Consider the following 22774-nt stretch of genomic DNA (forward strand, 5'->3'; position numbering starts at 1 on the left):
TTTATGAGCCAGTGGGTGACATTCTTTCATGTTCAGATAGGGAAAAAGTCAAAACTGTACATATGTACAAGAATTGATGCTTGTATGTTTAAAACAAAAAAAACAAAAACAGCTGTGTGGTTGCCTGTCCAGGGGCCTTTTTGGACACGGCTCATTTTAAATGGAAACACGTGGGGCAACATGATGATCAGATACAAAAGCGGTGACCGTGGACCCCATGGGTTCTTTTGGATAAATGGAAAATATTAATGCAAGGCTGAGTTCGAAAAACGGAAGATCACAGGTGGTCGCGGTACAGTAAAGAAAGCCCAGGGTGTTTTTTCTTAATACATCCTGTCGAAAAGGAAGTAGGTCTCCCAACACTAACCTCCGTGATCTTGTTAATTTATTCTGTAAGACCTCACGGAGCAAATCTACAAAGTTCCCAACGTGAAGCTGAGCAGTGGGGTGGAAAAACAGCAACAACAACATAAAAAAAAAACATTTATCCGTTTCCAAGTTCACATGAATCGCTCATGGGCGCGTTTTTTTGACTTACTGCATAACTGCGGCCTCTGCTTGCTTTGAATTAAACCAAAGGGTTTCGTGCCTCCCAGCGGGCGCCATCCTTTTGCTGCTATTAGGCCTGATGGGAAAATAATCCTGCCCGTGAAAAACATTTGTCTGTCTTTGCGGCTGCCAAACGAGTCAAACTCAACCCAATGTCGGATTATTTTTCAAAGGAGGGGTTGGTTACATTTCAAGGAACAACAACAGAATAAAAACAATCACTTTTAAGTATTTATTTCGTCACAGTTGTACTTCTATCGCATTTAAAATGTAACTTTATATTCATATATACTTTGTTAGACTCTGCATACGGGACACTTGTGACCATATTTGTTATACGTTTCACTAGAGCTAAAATAGTTGTATAAATTATTTCGTGGTACGTCGTAGTGCTTCTTCCTACACTACAGCTCAAGTCCATTTTCACATCCGAGGCCACTCAGCGTGAAAGAATAGAGTCGTGTTTTTCTTACTCACGTGGCGAGAGTATGCGTTCAATAACAGGTGTCGGCTTCCCCGGGGTCGAGCGGCAGAAGAGAAGGCTTTGACACACATCTCCAAATAAAACAACACACCAGTATGCGATTTGGAAGACAGATTTTCAAAACGTTCACATGGATTTGACTTTGTCAAACTTTGAAAAATGTCGTAAAGTCAAAAGAGCGATTTCATCAGTAAGTATCGGTAAGTATCGGTTTTCCGACTAATAAAATTGAGTAACTTATCGGGCTGGAAATTCAAGAGGTGTTAAAATGCAAGTTAAAATGCGCCATGTGAACTTGGCGCCCACATTGACAGTGCGTCTCAATTTTAAAAGAGGTCATATTATGACCAGAAGAATAAGTAACAATGTGACAAAGTAGTCGAAATACTACAGGACAAAAGTCGCACGGCTATAAATAAAAATGATGTGGCATTAAAAATATGGCGGAAACGGGTAATGGTGAACTTCAGTTGTGTAGTCCTTTTTTACATCGAAGCGGCACAAATCTAACAACCCAATTTAATTTTTTTTCCCTCATCACGCAACAATTTTTTTTGCCTCACCGCTGCTACTAAAATCAAAGCGTCTTTCCCTCTCAGCACAACTAATCAAAGTGAGCGATGGCGAACGAGTTTGCTGCTAGTACAAAGCTAATAACAGCTACTCAGGTAAAACATGTGGTACATATTTAGTGCTCACATATATAAAGCTTATCGTTGGAAATAAATTGGGGGAAAGTGGCTAAATATGAAAACTACTATTCTAAAGACTTTCATCATCTACCCACCCACCCAAAAAAAAAATCCTCCAACAAAAAAATCTGATCCAGTGCAACCAGAACCAGACTGACAAACCGTGTCTGAGTCCACTGTCGTCCTCTTCCACATCTTGCGTTAACTTTGCCACGTCCAGTGTTTTTTACACATTTTTTGGTCACCTCGCTATCACCCCAACACTCTCAGTCTGAGTCTCTGGGGGAAAGTAGCGACATGCAAAGGGCCAGCTGGGGAGAAAAGGGGGGACAAATCAACGGGCAAAAAGGAAACTCAAGTCATCTGCGATGGACGAAGGGTTAAGGAACTTCAAATGACAAACATTTGAAAAAGAAAATGGAGGACGCGGCTTTATCGGGAAGGACGCTCACCTTCCTTTGTGTTCTCAGACCCCCGGATACGTTTTCAGTCCTCCCTCACCTGTCAGAGAATTTCTTCAGCGCTCTCTCGATGTTCATTCGATGGCCTACGCGGGTCACGCCCAAGTCCAAGAAATCGTCCTTGGTAAGCGATGGCAAATGAGATCCGTCGATCTCGTTATCAATAAAGCGCTCGATGTGTTCGCCCAGGTTCAGGTACGCCAACCAGTCGGCCACGTCGTACTTGGTCCAGTAGGGCAGCGGTTTGAGAGCAAAGGGTTTGGTCGTCGTCGGCGGGGTGAGGTGCGCGAAGGTGAGGCGGGACGGGCTCGGGGGCAAGTGCAACGGGGAGGAGGCCCCCGACAGGTAATGGGTGGGGGAGAGAGAGTGGGAGACCAGCAATGGGTTTGGACTGGCTGCGCCGGATGGGGAGAAAAGCGGCGGGGCGGAGGCCGCGAAGGCGTCGCCAAGCGGGAGGCCTGGAGACGGAGGGGTGAGGGGCCCTGGGAATTCAAACGGGTTGCTGTAGACCGGAGTGCTGGGAAGGATGGGAAGGGAGGACGGCCTAGGAGGGGAGCAGTTGGGCTGCTCGGCGTTATAGATCAGAGGACTGGGGGCGCGGCGCCGGGAAACGGCCGATCGCATCTCCTTGGTGGGACTGCACTGGAAATCAAAAGTCTGCCGTCGCATCTTGGACCGGTGTTTGGGCGACGTCGGGTACGGGCAGAAGGTCGGCGAGTGGGGGGGATGCGAGTGAACCGGGGACGTGGGCATCTGCGGAGAAGGCGAACGGGTCCGGGTGCGTTGTTGCCCTGTTACCTGCGGGGAAGGGGATGCAGAGGGGGCGGCTGACAGGTTGGGCGGGAGTACCGGATGGTGTTGAGGTGGGCAGCTGGGCAAGGGGGAGGTGGTGCGGCCAGTAGGCGGGCTGTGAAACGCATCGCTGAAATCTGCTGAATACCTGGACGACAAAAAAGCAAGCGTCAAGCATCAAACAGTGAGTCATTCATGTGGTCCTTGAGTGCCACCTTCAGGAAGATCCCGAAACTTTCCCTTTTGTGATATCTTTTTTTAAACTCATTCACTGTCAGACCATGTGCAAAACAGTGTCCATTCCAGTGCCAGGGTTTTTGTCATTTTCACGCACAGAATATTGAGTTTTAGTCCCCACATAAACATTCAATACGGCATTAGACGTTCTTCTTTCATCAGAAAAAAAACAGTTAATTCCTAAATGACTTGTGTCTGCAGTTATCTGGGCGAAACGCTCAACGTCATACTTTTCAATCCCCGAATAAATTTGGGGATGGCAGTAAAAATATCAGAATTTGTCCCCAAACAACCCAAATGAAAAAAAGAATCAACATTGAAAAGAACCAACCTGTGCACGGTGGGAGATTTGGGGGCTTGGCTCCAGTCATCCATGCTCCTCATGCTACTCATTTGGTGAAGTTTGGAGCTCAGCTCATTGATGATGCTAGCCTTGACACCCCAGAGAGGCGAATGTAGCCTGCGCCCGTCCAACGCCACGCCGGACTTCTGGAGCGGCTCGTGTTCCCCGACCTTACCCCAGCCTGACGACCGAGCGTCAAGAGGCCTGTCCAGGCAGGCCGCCAACGACGCGCTGAAGTCGTCCTCCTCCATTTTGGGCCGAGTCTGCAAAAGTTTTTGTTCGTCAGGCGGGGGTCCATCGAGTCCGATAGGACCCGGGATGTTTTGTCTCTGCAGTTGTAGAGGAGCGGGGTTGATGCTGTTTTGCCTGCGGAGAGCAACAGGCAGTACCTTGCCCGTTCCCTCCTTGTAATGAGTCGTCTTGGGAAACGCAGGGTTCGCCAATTTGGTGTTCGGGACCTCAAACGTTGCTCCGCCAGGGTAAACTGGAGAAGGGTCGTTCACCGCATCCCCTTTTCGGAATCCCGTCAATCCCAACATTTCGATATGGTGGTCACTGCTGCTGTGACTGTCCAGCTCTTCAATCCCAGAATCCACCACTGCTTCCTGCCATTCTCCACCTTTGGGGACATGAGCGTGCTGGTTAAAATGGTTGGCGGCTCTGCTCCCTGGGCTGAAGCCGGCGTTGGCGCCTCCCATACTCGCGCCGTAATCGTTGGCGGCGGCCGCGCTGGCCGTCATGGTTGTGGTGACGTATGTCATGGTCGCGGTGAGGGTGGCCGCAGCTCTGTCGTGAGGTGCGGCGTCACGCCCCGCGGACGGCTCGTTGGAGCCGCCGTAATACGAGTGGGAAAGTGACATGGGGTGCGGTCTGTGTAGGTTCGCGGCGGGCAGAGCGGGGCAAGGTAAAGACGGCGAGAGAGCCGACTGCGTCAGGGTGGCCACCTCGCTGTCGTAGGAGGTAAGGCTGGAGGTGGCCGAGTCCCCACCTTGCGAAGAGGTTTGGGGAACGCCGTGAGGCGGGAGAGGAGGCGGCGGCGGGGCGGCGGCGGCTCGCTGACCGGCGTTCGGGTAGTAGTCCTTTACCCTTCCGCTCTTGCCATTGGCAAACTGTAACGGAGGGGGCAAAGGGTCCGCAAAGACAAACTCCTCGTCGACATCTATCGAGGGCGCCGGGGGGGGCAGATGCATCATTCCCAGATTTTCTCCTCCGCTCTCCACCATGGCATCGGGTGCCGTGAGGACGGCGTAGTGAGGGTTATAGTTGCCGTGCGGATTATTTTCCATCGGCAGGAAGGATGGCCTGCGCGGGGCGGGCTGAGACGGGGGAGGCGGAGGCTGGACGGGTGGAACCGGTCTGCTATCAGGGACCTCTCTTTCTCTCTCCCGGGCGTTTGGGGAGTGATGCTGGCTGTTTCTGTCCTCTGAGAAACGAACTCTCAGGCCTTCTCGATGACCCGGGTCCTTTTCTCGCTCCAATTTCTCACCTCCTCCCGCCACGCGTAAGACCCTTGGCGACTGAGGCCGACTTTGGGAAGCAGGCGAGGTGCTGGCGGTATTAGTGGGGGAAGTCAAGTGAAGGGAAACGGGGGACGTATAAGTCGATTGTGTCGGGGTTGTAAAAAGGGAGGGCGTTGGAGTCTGAGTCGGAGCGGTGAAAGCTCCCGCCGTGGACAGCTGTCGAACAAAGTGTCTCTCCTCTCGGCGAGTCCTGCTGCGGTCGTCCTTGAGGGCCCGTTCCCTGGCGGCGAGCGCAAGTCCGAGCGGCGATGACGGATCCAGAACCTTACCGGTGAGCGGGTGGATGAAAGTGGTGGCTGGCTGAGACCCGTATGTTGACGGCGCCGACTTGGGTTGTCCGTCCTGATGGAGGACAGGAGAAGAATACTCGGGCAGGCCAAAGGCCGGAGGCATGCTGCTGGAGTAGTGGACGTAATTGTCTCCGGAAAACATGCCCTCGTCGATGGATTTGGAGGGCCGTAGTCGAGGAGTTGGGACTTCCATGTGTGAGCTCTGTAATGGCAGAATCCTCGCGTTGAGCGCTTCCCCGCCTTCGCCAACACCGCCTCCCGCCTCCACCTGCGCGTCGTCCTCAGACGACAGGAAAAATGAAGCACTTTTTCTTCTCATGTCACAGAAACGTTGCCTCTCCCTGCGTGCGCCTCCCCCTCCAAATGCGTCCATGTTCTCCGCGTTTTGCTTCAAAGAAACCTGAGGAGCGACGGTGGGCGGCGGCGGCGGCGTGGCGGTGAGAGGTGACGGGAGAGCGGAATTGGGGCTTTCCGCAGATCCTCGAAGGGAGGCGGCGGCGTCCTCGGCATCCTGCGACACTTCGGCTTCCATGCTGCTGCCCTGGCTGCTTCGACCGCTGCTGCTGGTGGAGGGCGCTTTGATGATGATGGTTGGGATGGGGATGGAGGTCTTCTCTTTGGCTCCGCCGCCTTTCCCGCGGTGCTGTCGCAGTCCTTCCTCCACTTTAGACTGTTTAGTCAGAGCGCCGCGACCGCCCCGCCGTGCTGCGCCCCTGCTGGTCCCGCCGCTTTGCTCCCTCGCGGTTCCGTGCGAATGATGCGGCGTATTTTGTTGGGTTTTGGGGTTGGCGCTCGGCGGCGGCGTGGCGCTACTGCAGCCTCTTCTCAAACCCCCCATCTTTCCGCCACCTCGCCTGGGTGCCTCTTGCTCCGATTGTCTGCGGAGCGTGGTGACCATGACCTGCTGGTTCATCCCGCCTCCTCTTTCCCAGGCTGATGGATTCGGATGGCCCGGTTGGGACTGCAGCTGGAAGTGGGCTTCGGAGACGGGAGGTATGGGCATGGCAAGACCCCTGCCAGGATGAGGGCCGGCAGATAACGGTGGTTCGGGTGCAGACGTATTCGGAGGCGGGGGGATATCTTCCGGCCCTGGCACCGACAAGCTGCGAGCCAACTTAATCGCCGGTGGATGAAGATATTGCCTCTCCTCTTCAGTGATACCTTAGTACAACCACGCAAGCCGCCGCAAAGTTGAATGAGAGAGACTCCTGAAATGCGTTTGTAAATGCGTTACACAGATGTGCACGTCGTCTTACCTATGGATTTCTGACGCACCATGACTGCATGCTGTGCTGGTTGATAGTGGGCATGGTTGAACGATTGCTTCAGGTTACAAACGTCATTAAAAGAAGAAAAGGACAGTTTAATGTCATTGCAATGCTTGAAGGCCGGAAATGGACATGCATGATCAAATAAAAACTGTGCGTGGCTCATTTTAACACGTGACAATATCAAAAAAACCTGGAGGATTGGTCGTGCAATCAAACAAACAGAGTAAATGAATAGACGCAGCCTGACTCAGACTTAACCAATGGCGTGGGTTCCTCGTTGTCAATCATGTTCAAATGCTCTATTGGGGAAGCAGAGCTTCCCCAATAGATAAAAGAAAAAAAGGAAGGCCGCATGATTAAATCTGTGCAGTTTCAGAGAGGAGAGCAGAAACTCGCTCTGCAGGAGTGAGAATCAAGTCCACAGCTGACAACGTCGGAAGGAATAGGAGAACGGCCAAAATCAACCACGCGGGTTGCCAAATTTTAGAATGATGAGAGAACTCGGGGAGGAAAATACCTCATTGGGAACATTGGGAACAATACTCTTGCTCCGGTCCCTCTTGTCTCTGTGACCTCTCTGACCTTGGTTGTCTGATGTCATCGTGTGTTGGGCAGCAGCCAAGATTTCATCCAGTTTATCTGAAAAAGAGAGAAATACATGAAAAGGAGTGTTTCTTGATACCCGAAGGTGTAAAAACACTCAAGCGTTTTGGTTTTTTTTTACTCAGTGCCATCTGATAGACTGTCCTCTTCTTATCTGGACCCTGAGAGGAATCGTAGTCTGTAGGAGAGAGGGGGGGGGGGGGGGAACGCTCACATCAAAAAGCTTTTAATTAAGGACTCGGGGCTGATTGAGCAAATGATAAAGCCTGACGTTCACCTGCTTTCTTTTTCCACGGAGAGGCAGCTGAAGCATACGTAATGGGAAATATTAATGAGGTGCAAATCCAAGTGCTGTGTTCGTTAGTTTGATATGGCAGATGAGTGGATGGAATACATACTCAAGACACAAGACGGTGTGAATGCAGAGGAGGGATGGTGATGGCAACGCAAGTGACAATAAGAGCGCACGATTTTGTGATTCTCCCACCTTTCTCCACTTGAGCGCAGCACATTTCGGTTGAAGGGGGTTGCGGGTGGGAAGGAAAAATGAGACAAACACATTTGGTCATTGGCAGTAAACAAGTAATCAGGAACCGCGTTCAGATTGCTTGTCGCCTTTTTGTCCTCACACGTCGTTAAAAAAAGTAATCTCACCCATGTCCTCCAACTCTGATGTCATCGACTTGGAGCGCAGGGTTAGGGCGGGAGGGGTCAGTCTTTTCGTCTGCTGAGGGGCTGCATGGGCCAAGTTCAGGGTGGATTTTTACTTTTATATTACTGTCCACACACACAAGCAACCACGTCGCATCGCGAATGAAAAAGCGGGGGGAAAAAAGCGGCGATAACCTTTCTTTCGAGCAGTATCCTCTAGCTCGGGATTTCTCGCAACCATGACAACTTTCACCATGAGAACGTTGCCGCCCTGTCGGATCGTGTTGACAACCTGCCGGTGTCCTACCTTCACCACATTCTGGCCATTCACCTGAAGAGAACCACATACTGCTTCATTTGCAGATGGCAACTAATCGAATGCTTACATATGTGTACTGGGAATACCGTAATCAAGAGAAAATTCCTACTTGCAAAGTAATTTTAAGGGATTAATGAAATGAAACAGCATTTTATATATCCTAGCATGGGCCACGCACACCACAGTAGTTGTGAGACCTGTTGTGGCTAAATATGACTTCACACCTAAGGCGCACCTGCTTATAAGGCGCAGAGTCATCTTTTCAAGAAAATCAAGGCTTTTGGGTGCGCCTTATAGTCATCAAAATCCGGTTTTGCCACCTCCAAAATGGACGATTCACGTGACTGATGAAAATGACCAGTTCCAAGGCGTACGCACCTCGATGAGGAAATCCCCCATCCTAAGACCGGCCCTCCACGCCACGCCGCCCTCATCGACGGATTCCAGGTACTGCAGCGCCGGGAACGCTGGCGTCGGAGTGAATTCCTCTATGGGAGTCTGAGCTGTTGTGGATTATGCAGAAATAATGAATGGATATGAGATTAACGAGCGAGGTGACACTCACCTTTGGCTCCCCGAAGGACGAAACCAAATCCCTCATTGTCTTTCTTCTGTAGGACAGCTGTCTTCTCCTTAATGATGTAGTCACTACAAGGACAAGAAATGACAGTGGAGTCATTTGAGTTTTGTCGCGTGAGGAAAGTAAATTTTGTGAATTTGAGAGGAAAACAAAGAAGAAAAAAAGCAACATCAGGGTCAAAATAAACAGCAGTTGCACAACTACATGGTGATAGCAAAGAACTTCCATCATGATCCAGCCTCGGTTGACTTGACAATGAAATAAACGCGTGCATACACTTGAGCGCCAGCGCTGACTACCAAATGTACCTAAACGGCAGCATTAGCTTTCACAGCCCCAGGCTGCTTTTGCGAGGATGAGGCCTCAGGGACTGCCCAGCAACGCGGTCAGTCATAGACACATGACACTTGAGATGATGTACAAATGGAGCTTGGACAGGCCTCTAATCGTCCGCCACAAGCAATTTTTGTTGCTCCGAGGCAACCAGCAAGATTGGCAAAAGAGGTTACGATGATGCAATCACTGTATATTTGTTGGGACTTGGGCAACTGTGGCAAGATCTACAAGGTAGGCCATAACTTGAGCGCCGAAGCGAAGACGATCGCCACTCTCCCTCGCCATGGTCCATTCCCTTGCGCTCATTCGCCAACTCTTTGCCGCCTTCCAGCCATCTGCTCCTCACACCTCATTCCTTTTTTCTTCCACCCTGTCCTCCATCACGCGTTCCCTCTCTGAAGATCAAAGTAACACAGAGTGGGTGGACCGGTAACATTGGGCTCTTTGCGCATCCCCCTTGTATGAGGGGGAAACACGAACTCGTGACGTCGCTCCTCCAGGAGCTCCTCTTTTCGAGTCAGGTTTGCTTTTTTTCCCCTTATTATTCTGTCCAACCGCTGAGTATGGAATGGAGACACAGACACACAGAAGTGATGCATTTGATGAATGTCTGTGGCATGCACAGGATGGCGACGTATTAAACAGTGTTGGCATATCGGCGGTTATACCCACAGGATCCGATGTGCTACGACCGAACCACGTTTTCTCTCGGCGCTAAAAGGCATGCGCATATTAACACATACACACACACAAAAGTACGCCGTTTGCACAGGAACACACATCATGAATTATATACAATGTGTCTTTAAAGAGAGAGTTATAAATAGCCCGGCCCCTACAAATGAAAATCTGCTTGAAGGTAATTGTGAGGCAAAGAGAATGCGATATACCCACATTGTCTGACTAAAATGCATTTATGTGTGTTCTCACCACACACACGCAGTGGCACGCACGCTCGGACACAAAACGCAACGATGACACACATGGAAACGCTTACGCCGGGCGCATGAATTTGCCGTTTTTGGTTTTTTTAAAAAAAAGGCCATGGTCTGTCAGTTGCATTGGTCTACCTCTCCCCTCTTTCCATTGTCCTCTCCTCACATCCATAGCCGGCCAATGAGCGAGGAAACAGCCGCTACCTGTAAATGAACCACACGCTCCGGTTTCTGGGCCCCACTGATGGCCACGGAGAAGAGAGGGAGAGAGAGCAATCTCTCTCACTGCATCCCCCACCCCCCATTACCATCTCACCCCCTCTCCACTCCTCCTTCTCTACCCCCTCCATCCAACGGGAGCTCAGGCAACCGGAGTGGAAGAGAGAGAGGGAGAGCGGGAGAGGATGACTAACCTCGTATGAGACGCCGTTTGAGCTTTGATTACAATTTTTCCATGTATGCTCGTTGTCACTACTAGTGAAATATGAGAATAACAATATCTTTCCTAATGACATTTTTTTATGACTGACCTGCGCACTAATAACATACAGTATTTCTTACGATAGAATGACAAATGACCAGAAGAATCCGCTAAGCTACATGTTGCTAGCGAGGCTAAAACAAGATGACAACTGTGTCATGGGTAAAACAAAAAAAAGATGAAAATTACAACCTGTTATTATCTCGCGTTTTGGTAGCAGTCTAAAATGCTGTGCCGCGTAGCGGGCAGGACAATTGTATGTCACCAACAAGGCAAAAAGTTGCACCGAATTGTCTTCCGAGCTAGGAAAAAGAGTGGAGACATTAGAAGAGTTTGACAACATGAGATTTCGAGGATTAGATATTTGTGTGTCTGTGTGAGATAGCAGGGTGACGATAATAAAATTAGGGTGTACAAATGTACGCTCTTGAAGCGTTGATGAATCAGATTGGCCAACAGCTGATTCCCACCCTAGACTGAGACACAGGCACACGCACACTTGCAGATTTTTAACATGGTGGGGCTTTTCATCACAAACACTTCTCCCAGTTGCTACATGGAATACGATTTGACATTCCCAGAAATTGGTAGCCGTTGCGATTTTCAATTTCATTAAATCTACAACTCCAATACAGCATAAAAAAGGGCCATGTCAGGCCCAGTGTGCAAGCGGCTGTAAAAGCTCAGGGTAAACTCCCTTCACTAGCCCAGGGATGCAACCAACGCTCAGCCTGCTCATGAGTCATCATCAGCAACATGATGTATTTACTCACAAAGACGAGGCACACAGCGACTCCCAAGCAAAACATGTACAGCCTGATGTTAAAAATTAAACTGAAAAAAATGGAGCTAGAAGGAGCTGAAGATGACATACATGGTCCAGTTCCCTGCAACAACACCCTCCGGGGAAAAAAAAGGACAAAACACAGAATCAAGAGAATGCGGCGCTTGGTGATGTAGCACAAGTGCAGACATCGCAGCACAGCGGGAGGAACAAGTGGGCTTGCTCAAAGACATTGCGTTTTCTTCCACACTGCTAATACCACCAAACTGGCAGATCACTTGCTTCCCACAACCACAGACAGACGTCGTGTTCTGCACAATCTACACTGGCAATCATTTCATATCTTGTGATGCCGCAAGGAAAGAGACACATTTTGACATTGGCGCTTGTCAAACCTTTATTTCAAGGGTATAAAATAAAAGCCAGTATAGCACAACCGTACCATACTAGTCATGTGTTGAGCACTGGCGGCGGTGCGAGGTCAGGAAGCGGGCGTTGGATTACATGATCGGGTGCTTCCAGTCGGGTGGGATCTTACCTGGGTCCATCGGTGCCGTCGTAGGCGCCGACCGTCACGTTCCGGAAAAGCTTCCTCTTGGCTTTCCCGCTCCGCGTCTCTGCAAGGCAAACACATTCTGGAACACCTATGGCACCTTTTGGATTTTATCACTTTGCATGTAACGCTTTTTTTCATGGTTTCTTATCTGAATGCGTCAGCATTGCGCTTATGAAGCCAATAATTACTCAGAATGAGAACTCCAATGACAATGCATGAAGCTTTCATGTCATTTTTGTAATCCGGGCTGAGGGGGCTTCAATGAGTCACATTTGTAGTGGTAGTCATGTTAGCGGCCCTTTTTTCCAATGAAATGTTGTACTGCGAAAAAAAATATCTACCACTTACAATCTGTACCTTCGCAGTGCATCACTGCCTTTGGGTAAAATTATCTGATTATATCAATTTTTTTCCTTGGTTGCCAAGCAGCTCCCAAGTTCTTCCACTTTGTACATCTGACCTGGTCGATCGTCCTTGTTGACAGGAGCCACTTCCTCCACACAGTCTGAGGGGAACCACCCGGTGCGGCCCTTCACCGTTCCTTCCCAGTATCCGCCCTCGCCGACACTTATCACTGCCAAGAAACCAAAAAAATTACACACTTGCACTTTTTAGAATTAAGCTCATCGCACCTTTAACTTTGTCCCCTTTTTTGAGCGACAGCTGTCTCTCTCCACCAGCAGCGTGTGCCCGAGTGGCGACATAGATTCGCCCCGGTACTGCGCCGTACAGTCGTTTCATTTGACCTCCTCCACCGGCTGCAGGGGCCACTCTGTGGATAGAGGTCAAAGCGACGTCAACTGCTCCCTCCATTTCTATGAATAAAACTTCACGAGCTGATCACTCTAAATACCACAATGTGACACTCACACTGCCATAATTAGTCGGAAAACGTAAGTGGGACAACCCAAGCTCAGCACAGTTTATAAATGGAAGCAAAAGGACATGATTAGATGGAGAAGCTATCGATCCCCCGCGGACTCCTTACCCCTGCCTGCCTCGCAGCTGCCGGTGCCTCTCCCCAGTGTCACTCTGGCCTCCTCTTCCTCGCGATGGCGAACGGGTGCGATTTCTGGGGCTGCTGGTACTTCGCAGGCCGATGGAAGCCCTGCGGCGGCCCTGCAGAAGCACATCAAGATTGCAGATTGCGTAAAGTGCAAGGGTACCATCTTTGATGCGGTCGGTGACTAAGATTGTCACTCAAGAAGGCCGCTATTGGCAAAGGTGTCCATTTGCAGATTTTTTTAGGAGAACCTATCATCTGTCATTCGCAGCCCTTTGTGCTCAGGCTTTGTGTCAGTCACGTCTAATGTAAAAATACTATGTTGGCCCCATCCAGTGGCATCTTGGTGGAGCAGATTTGCTTCGCCAGGCCATGCCAAGTCAATGTTCCCTATTTAAATGAATGCTCTTACCTCTTCATCACAGTACAATTTCATTTACCTGAGATGGGTTGGGAGCGGTTGCGACCTGGTTGGGAATAACCACGGCACCAGAATGCGTCATTGTGTTGTCGCTGTTAGCTCGCAATAAGGGGTGGGGCTGGAGTGAGGGGAGAGGCAATGTATGGGCACTTTCTTTTCGCTTGGGGACATATTTTGGTGACTCCAAAAAGGGAACTAGAAAAAATAAGAAGTGTGTAAAGTGAAGGGAAAACGCAAAGAAGAAAGACGTGCGGGGCAGGAAGACTCACCTATGTCGGAATCTTTGTGGTTTTTGATGATTTCCCCGAGTTCAAAGTGACCGGACATGACAGCTAGCTGGAAACAGAAAACAACATGGACCGCCCATTTCAAAGCTGTTCAAAGTTAAATAAGCAATCCAGCGGCACGCACCACTAACGCCAAATGTAATGTGTGAGAGGTGCCACTGAGCTTACCTGAAAAGGGGTCTGACCGCGTTTGTTCTTTGCCTCCCGATTTGCTCCCCTGTACAAAAGAACCCGGGCGCAGCTTTCCTGGTGACGGGAATCACCAGCAGCATTAATAACGCGCTCTATTGGCAGTCGCTTTGATACGAGGGGATTAATTCTACTTGCTTTGTTGTACAGGGCACAAATGTGAAGTGCGGTATTCCCCGAGGCATTCCGAGAGGACGCGTCAGCCCCATAAAACAGAAGATGCTCCAAGTGTTGGGCGAAGCCGTTCTGGCAAGCCTTTCAAAGTCAAAACCGTGGGGGACATTGTTAAATTAGGCAAACGGTGTACGTAACAAGGTAATAGGGGTAGAAAACAGCAAATTCAATGTTTTTGAATTGAAACATCCACACTATCTAAAGCCAGAGAGGTTTCCTCATATTTTCATGCAAAGTCTAAAATAATCATGTGCCCAGCAGAGTAAAGAGGGAAGGGGGGAAAAAAAGGCACGAAGCAGAGCAAACCGAAATAAAATACCATGACAACGGGCTTGTAGCACACATTCATCAGTCAGAGTGGCACGGAGGCATAATGGAAGGAAGCTCTGGCCCCGCGTCTGAGTGTACCCGCACACACAGATCACTGCTACGCATTTGCGGTAATTAGCACAAGATGAGTCATGTTTTCAACAGCAAAAAAGTGCTATAATGTCCACATATGAGCTACACGGAGAGCCACAATTGGCTCCTGTGAGTGGTGATCAGATGCTACGAAAAGTACCTTGTGTGTTTCTTCCATTCCAAACTCTTCTTCATCTCTGTGCTATGAGAGGAAGGAGAGATAGTGAAAAGATGAGTTGATGTCAAGACGACGCAAAGCACATAAAAATGGACACACGGGGTAGCGGTCCAACAGTACCTGACGGGACTCCTCCCAACCGTTCTCATCTCTGGTCCCCAACCTGGCCCGGTAATAAAGCAGAGTCTCGCAGCAGGAGGTGTCACCCCCTGTCAGAACGGTGTGGTACAGCGGAGTCAGACTAAAGCGGTCTTTGAAGTTTGGCGAGCTTCCCAATGACAAAAGGGCCTGGCGAGCAAGCAAAAAGAACCGGAGAACCTGAAGCCAATTGTCAACAAAATCTGTGGAAAGCCACTTTATTCCAATGTCATTCCTCGCCATTTAAATCCTTACCAGCAGCCCAGTGTGGTTGTGGACCCTGACTGCTTTGTGCATCGCAGTCAGACCATCTCTGCTTTTAAAGTCCAAATGAGCTCCACCCTGAACCAGAGTCCTGATGCCCTCCACCGCCAGACCCGACTGCGCCGCCATCGTCAGGGGGGTCTCTAGGTCGCAGGTTGAGAGAAAATGTACAAGTGCGCGCGCGGGTAGAACGCCAACTGAACAACAAAACTCACCTCCGCTCTCTGGGTCGTGAAAATTTGGATCGAGACCTTTCTCAAGGACCTTCAGCATTTTATCCAGTGCTCCAGTCTGAACGTAATCTATGAACTTCTTGAGACTGGCCTGTACAAGACAGGTTAAAGTGCTTAAAAAAGAAGATGGCGGTGAACAACAATGTTTTCAGTGATTCAAAAATGGACTCACCTTTGCACAAAGCTTGGAAAGTGCCTTTTCATCAAGAATTGTCTGCTTATATACTCTGGTTTTATACCGAAACTAAGGAGTGGACAAAAAGTTGTTTTAATCAGTCACTTGTTACTGCATGCCAAAAAACATAATAATAAAATACAGCCTACATCAAAATGTTATGCAAAAAAAAGTTAAACGTTGAAAAACTAGCACATTAAATCAAAACTGATCTGATCTGAAAGCTTCACCAGCAGAGGGCGGTGGAAGATCAACATGTCATAGTGATTGCTTGGGATTGTTTTATTAATTTTTTATTGCTTTCACATTTAATATTTCATGACTGCATTTGCTGCTAAATTCCAAAGTATAACGTGTCTTGGAAACAAAATCTGCAATTTACATAGGGGAGAGTTTGGAAGATTGTAAAAGAAAAGTGTGCAGTAAATATTAGTTCTCCAAAGGAACTCGATAGACAACTTATTCCACTTTGGTCTCCTACCTCCAGGTAAGGCACCCCTTTCTCAAAGGACTGCGAGTATTCTTGCAAAGTCCTCTCCTCCTCCAAAAACTTGGCATCCCGGCCTTCCGCCGCCGGCTGGAAGAGGCCGTAGTTGTAGACGTCCCACAAGGTCTCGGTGAGTGAGCCGATGATTTGCTGCTTGGCGTTCCACACCGTGCAGTCCTGGTCAAACTGGACACAACTCTGTAAGACATCCCAGAGAAAAAGTCTCCTTATCTCATTCATTCGCCAATGGTGCATTTGGCGCAAAGAGTAGCTGATTTTGTACTCTGATGTTATGCCATCAAGCCAAATGAGGGCCAGATGTAATACAAACTTTCAATAATTCATCCTCTCCTTGAGTAAACTCATTGTAATAAGACTATAGATGGGTACGTGGCAAAGTATATCCCATGTGGTGAATTTGTGCAACAATCCGGCAGAGAAAAGCACAAATTAGCGCATGAGCATGTGACACCCACCTGAGACTCCCCGGCCACAAAAAAATAATAAAATATGCGCATGAATGCATTTTGGGAGTTTACGGTCATTGGCGAGTGGGCATTTTCCTCACACCACCGCATCACATTAAATGCTGACAGCATTTTATCAAGTCTTGAGTTGGCATGGCAACCACTTCATTAAAAGAGGCAAACCCCCACCGTTGCCGTAGCGATGTCCCTGCCGCCACAAGGGGCCACAGCACAGGACGTATAAGATTCGATTATCAAGGTATATGTGTGCGCTTATCGTGCGGTGTGCGATATGCAACAGACTGAAGAAAAGACTGGGGGCAGATCAGGATCATCCATGAAGGGGTCTACCATTACCGGTACCTTTTTTTTTGCATTATCTGTACCTTACTGCAACTTGTGCATATTTGTCACTTCCGCCATATTGCAAGATGGAAGTTTGTATTCCCATTGGGGGAATGCGGAGGTCACTTTTCTCTCATCACTTAAGTAATGTTCCAGCGGTTTAGGCGGGTACTATACGCCGCATTCCATATCCGTATCCTTGCGTCCCATCCCTCCCCAAACTCATTAAAATCCAATTAGATGATTAGCAATTACTGCTACATTGAGGGCAGATTAGCTGACATGTAGAACGGCCAGCATGTAAAGGAGCGAATGGGGAGCGGGGGGGCTGACACAGGGGGCACATACTGTTTTGCACTGAATCGTGCAATGTGTGGGCTTGTCAATTCTCACCTGACACCTCTGCAGAAGCGAGAACGGCTTTCAGTGTGAATAGGAGGCAGCCAGATTGGGTTATTTAACCAAAAAAAACGGATTGACCCTTGGGCACGTGCTTGCAATGTCTGCCGTCAGAGGCGGGTGAAGTCAAGCTCATTATTTTCTCTCGCTTGCTTCTGGGAGTCGTCACTCGCCAGACTGACAACACCGTCAAATGAGATGTGGTTTAAACAAAGTGTGGAAAAATGGCGGCGCCTCAGATTCAAGACGTTTGCTCTGAATCGGGAATGATGTGATGCACGATGTTATTTGGCCTTCATAGTTTGTCAGGGCCTGCCATTGTGTCGGTGGCGACACTCGACACCTACTGTTTTCTTGATGTCCGGAATCCCGATGCGGAACAGCATCATGGTCAGGAACGTGTTCTCTGCCGGCGCCATGGTGGTCATGCTACGCTCCATCGGAGCTCTTCTCTTGTGAGCCCCATTCAAGCCTATCCGATGCTGATTGGACCCCGCGCCATGACGCTGCGTCTTATTGGCCGTTTGGTGATGGAGGGTGGCCGGATTGGACGTTGAAGTGATCCCCCGTTTTCCTGGGTTACCCGACCAGCCGGTCCGCACAATGGCCGCCGGTTGGGCCGCGTCGCCGACTTTGTTGTCCCAGGATTGTCTTCTTCCCGTCATCTCCTCCTCGCCCAGGCCGTCTAACCATCCATTGTCGATGTCACGTCCACTTTCCCTTTGGCGGCTTTCTCCGCCTTGCTCCTCATCCTCCTCATCTCGGTCATGCTGACCGGGATAAAAGCGCTCGTTATTTCCCAGCATGGTTGGCGGCGCAGGGGTCACCGCGGAGAAGGGCGAGTGACAATACTGTCGTGAAGATAAAACGCGGCTATTCCGAGAGACGGGGGTCATTCCTTTGAAACATGCTGCGGGACAAAAGGCAGAGAAGTCAGTCACATTTTAGTCGTCTGAGGTTCTCGTTTACGTGAAATTCAACGCTAAGAAATAAAAGCCATTCCCAACCACGTCGCAGCAAGACACGGACACGATCTGAGGGATGAAATGGCCGTAAAAAAATACATTTGCATCTGTCAACGCGGCATGGAATTGAAGCGGATTTACGTGGGACAGGAGATGTGAGACAATCTCTGTTCGTTAATTGATGCTACAGCTTTGTGTTCGCTTTCAACATTTAGCTTATAGCAGATACAGCTCTGTATTTTGTTTTTCTATTTCTTCCTTTCCTCTTCCTTTCATAACTCTGCTCGAAAGGGGAATATTTGGTGCGGCACCAGACAAAAGGATCAATCAACAACCCACATTTCGTTGTTTTGTCAATTTTCTCTATTGCTTATGTAGGCCAGCGCGAGTGTATAGATATATTTTCGGTGTGTCAGTCCCCGGAAAGTAGAATTGGCGATCAACCAAGGAACAGATTGCCCCACTTCTACGGCCGGCAAAAGTAGAGCGGCCAAGTTGTGTCCTCTATATTGCTCTCTTTCTCGGGCTACTTAGCCTTCAGCTTCGCATCGCGCTGTCACTGATGAGGAGCGATGGAGAGCACTCAGACCGGGTTCAATCATCGCTCGGATGCGGTGTGTCACTCAAGTGCCACGTTGGTTGTTTTACAGACGGTGACGTCACAGGTGCTCCAGTGATTTCCGGTGACACCACCAGAAAACGGAACCTTCGTCAGTCTTATATTTCTGTGACAAGGAAGTAGTTGGGGGTCACTATCATACGTTTATAGGCAAAGAAAACCCTCACACCTGCTTTGTAAGATGCAGAAGATAATGGAAATAAATATATGCAAACACACAATCCCGGATGACAGCCAAGAAACACAATAGTTTTTTAAAAAATGCTTTTAAAAAAATCTGGATTTCATCGTAGTTTTTAATTCTCTCCACCCTAATATGGAATAGCTCTCAGCAATGCAGTGCCTCTTTATACACGGCACCGACAGCCATATTTGTATTTTATCTATTTAATATCTAACCTAACCACGCTAATCTTGCTTCTCAGTAATTACACGGCTGACTGCATTTGTTACCCCTGGATGTCCTGAGCAAAATAAGCATGCTGGATCTCTGAGCCGACTTTCACATCCTTACCTCACCAAGGACGCCTATTTTTAGGAAAAGGGCTCGCCTGCCAGCTGAAACTCAGCTAGCCACAGATAAGCAGAAACTAATACACATCTTGTTATATAAAACAATATACTAAATAAATAAAGGGGGGTATGAAAGAAGGCTACGGCAGGCCAAGCTTGAAGGGACGTCTCTCGCGTTGCTAAAAGTGGGCTATCTTTCCCTTCAGACTGGATATAATTGGGTCAGTTGGATGGGGCGGCGAGGGCCTCGTTTGGGCTAAACTCGGCTGAATGGGCAAGAGAGACCTCAATGTAGAACGCGGAGAACGATGACCGCACTCGCCCTTTTACGCTTTACTTCTTCACGGCTGTGAATCTTCCACCACTTGATTTCTCCTTGGTGCTTGTCATCTGAATTTCAATGTGAAACGGGGACTGGAGAGCGACTGCCCATTGCACTAAGGTGACAAGATGGCGGCAAAGCAACGATGTAATATTAGACCAGGCTATGGTTGGAGCATAAATCAAACCACAAATATGCTTGAACTTGATGATGAACTTAAAGCATGAATAGCGGTCACAAACAAGCTGCTAAGCTATATGAGAGGTCTTTCTAAATGAACACATATAGTGTTGCAGTGACAGAATCACTTAACTGGCGTGTGCGCTCACAAAAGCGTAACACAAGTGACAAGTGTCAGCATGATGCTAATAAAAGCTATTAGACACGCCGGCCAAACGGGATACGAGGGCGTTATGGTGGCTGTCGGCCTCCATTACGGATTGTCATGTGATATCGTGAAACGCACGGGTGCACAGCAGTGACGGCGTGGTGTTAGATACACACCAAATAAACAGTGGTATTTTACACACCTCCAACTTTCTGCTAAAATGAATCAAGAGGTCTGGTGGGGGGGTGTGTGCGAATAAACAACGCGGTCGCTATGCTACGACTTACAGATCCTCTACATGTTGCCATGGTAATATAGGACGAAGCTGACATGAAAACAAGGCGGATCGCGGACTGCTATGCAGACAGCTTATTCATTGCGCTCATGTTAGAGTTTGGATGTATTGTTATCGTTTCATCAAATATTTGCACTTTATAAAGCCTTTGTAGAAAAGCTTTCATGGTGTAACTTGTAACGTAAAGCGTATCGTGTCTCTGTTATTACCACGGCAACCCTGGGTTGCTTTCTTCAATGGAAGGAATCAAGAACATTTTTTTTAAATATTTGGAACATATCATACAGTTGTTTTATATGCTGGAGCAAATGTACTTGCAGGCCTTTTTTGGTTTGTTTTACAGTCCAAATAGTGTCAGTAAAAAACTAAAGCTGAAGCTTGTTGCCCTCAATATAAGAATAATAATAATAATAATAATAATAATAATAATAATAATAATAATAATAATAATAATAATAAGAAGAAGAAGAAGAAGAAGAAGAAGAAGAAGAAGAAGAAGAAGAAGAAGAAGAAGAAATTTAATTTCTATCGTCATCTTCTTCATTGAAGTCTTCGTCTTCTTCATCTTCGTCACCGTCTTCTTCATCTTCATCATCTTCGTCATTGTCTTCTCCGTCGTCTTTCATCGTCTTCTTCGTCGTGTTCTTAATAATAATACATTTCATTTAAAGCGCTTTTCAAAACTCTCAAGGACACTTTACAGTCACAGGATATTTTTTTCTGCGGGTGAGTTCTTCATCGTCTTCTTCATCATCATCGTCTTCTACATCGTCATTGTCTTCTGCATCATCATCGTCTTCTTCATCGTCTCCGTCTCCGTCTTAGTCTTCTTCGTCACCGTCTTCTTCTTCGTCGGCGCCTTCTTCTTCTTCGTCGCCGTCTTCTTCTTCGTCGTCGCCGTCTTCTTCGTCGTCGCCGTCGTCATCTTAGTCTTCTTGGTCGTCGTCTTGGTCTTCTTGGTCGTCGTCTTGGTCTTCTTGGTCGTCTTGGTCTTCTTGGTCGTCGTCTTGGTCTTCTTGGTCGTCGTTTTGGTCGTCGTCTTGGTCTTCTTGGTCGTCGTCTTGGTCGTCGTCTTGGTCTTCTTGGTCGTCGTCTTGGTCTTCTTGGTCGTCGTCTTGGTCTTCTTGGTCTTCTTGGTCGTCGTCTTGGTGGTTTTCTTGGTCGTCGTCTTGGTCTTCTTGGTCGTCGTCTTGGTCTTCTTGGTCGTTGTCTTGGTCGTCTTGGTCGTCGTCTTGGTCGTCTTGGTCTTCTTGGTCGTCGTCTTGGTCTTCTTGGTCGTCGTCTTGGTCTTCTTGGTCGTCTTCTTGGTCATCTTCTTGGTCGTCGTCTTGGTCGTCGTCTTGGTCGTCTTCTTGGTCGTCGTCTTGGTCGTCTTCTTGGTCGTCGTCTTGGTCTTCTTGGTCGTCGTCTTGGTCTTCTTGGTCGTCGTCTTGGTCTTCTTGGTGGTCTTGGTCTTCTTGGTCATCGTCTTGGTCTTCTTGGTCTTCATGGTCATCGTCTTGGTCTTCATGGTCATCGTCTTGGTCTTCTTGGTCGTCGTCTTGGTCTTCTTGGTCGTCGTCTTGGTCTTCTTGGTCGTCGTCTTGGTCTTCTTGGTCGTTGTCTTGGTCTTCTTGGTCTTCTAGATCGTCGTCTTGGTCTTCTTGGTCGTCGTCTTGGTCTTCTCGGTCGTCGTCTTGGTCTTCTTGGTCGTCGTCTTGGTCTTCTTGGTCTTCTTGGTCGTCGTCTTGGTCTTCTTGGTCGTCGTCCTGGTCTTCTTGGTCGTCGTCTTGGTCTTCTTGGTCGTCGTCTTGGTCTTCTTGGTCTTCTTGGTCGTCGTCTTGGTCTTCTTGGTCGTCTTCTTGGTCTTCTTGGTCGTCTTCTTGGTCGTCTTCTTGGTCTTCTTGGTCGTCTTCTTGGTCGTCGTCTTGGTCTTCTTGTTCGTCGTCTTGGTCTTCTTGGTTGTCGTCTTGGTCTTCTTGGTCGTCGTCTTGGTCTTCTTGGTCGTCGTCTTGGTCTTCTTGGTCGTCGTCTTGGTCGTCTTGGTCGTCTTCTTGGTCTTCTTGGTCGTCTTCTTGGTCGTCTTCTTGGTCTTCTTGGTCGTCTTCTTGGTCGACTTGGTCTTCTTGGTCGTCGTCTTGGTCTTCTTGGTCGTCGTCTTGGTCTTCTTGGTCGTCGTCTTGGTCTTCTTGGTCGTCGTCTTGGTCGTCTTGGTCATTGTCTTGGTCTTCTTGGTCGTCGTCTTGGTCTTCTTGGTCGTCGTCTTGGTCTTCTTGGTCGTCGTCTTGGTCTTCTTGGTCGTCGTCTTGGTCGTCTTGGTCTTCTTGGTCGTCGTCTTGGTCTTCTTGGTCGTCGTCTTGGTCTTCTTGGTCGTCGTCTTGGTCTTCTTGGTCGTCGTCTTGGTCTTCTTGGTCGTCGTCTTGGTTTTCTTGGTCGTCGTCATGGTCTTCTTGGTCGTCGTCTTGGTCTTCCTGGTCGTCGTCTTGGTCTTCCTGGTCGTCGTCTTGGTCTTCCTGGTCGTCGTCTTGGTCTTCTTGGTCGTCGTCTTGGTCTTCTTGGTCGTCGTCTTGGTCTTCTTGGTCGTCGTCTTGGTCTTCTTGGTCGTCGTTTTGGTCGTCGTCTTGGTCTTCTTGGTCGTCGTCTTGGTCGTCGTCTTGGTCTTCTTGGTCGTCGTCTTGGTCTTCTTGGTCGTCGTCTTGGTCTTCTT

General features: G+C 48.7%; 1 protein-coding gene across 1 annotated transcript; it reads right to left on the reverse strand.

Annotated features, from left to right (window-relative positions):
- Positions 1-40: 40 nt before the first annotated feature.
- Positions 41-19718, reverse strand: LOC148887733 (SH3 and multiple ankyrin repeat domains protein 1-like). The gene is made up of 26 exons (XM_089014698.1): positions 17394-19718; positions 15830-16033; positions 15346-15417; positions 15156-15264; positions 14932-15083; positions 14659-14826; positions 14521-14562; positions 13923-14039; positions 13764-13841; positions 13578-13644; positions 13328-13503; positions 12873-13003; positions 12517-12656; positions 12345-12458; positions 11867-11945; positions 8778-8860; positions 8591-8715; positions 8089-8224; positions 7897-7977; positions 7730-7738; positions 7520-7546; positions 7364-7420; positions 7157-7278; positions 6625-6691; positions 3547-6529; positions 41-3126 (listed from the first exon to the last, which is right to left on the reverse strand). Exons 1-26 carry the CDS (start codon positions 17940-17942, stop codon positions 2223-2225), a joined length of 6792 nt encoding a protein of 2263 aa, XP_088870824.1. The 5' UTR covers positions 17943-19718; the 3' UTR covers positions 41-2222.
- Between the last annotated feature and the right edge of the window lie 3056 nt (positions 19719-22774).

The sequence above is a fragment of the Hippocampus bargibanti genome, linkage group LG15, assembly GCF_051943395.1.
Source record: "Hippocampus bargibanti isolate YZ-2025 linkage group LG15, ASM5194339v1, whole genome shotgun sequence".
NCBI classification, from domain to species: domain Eukaryota; kingdom Metazoa; phylum Chordata; class Actinopteri; order Syngnathiformes; family Syngnathidae; genus Hippocampus; species Hippocampus bargibanti.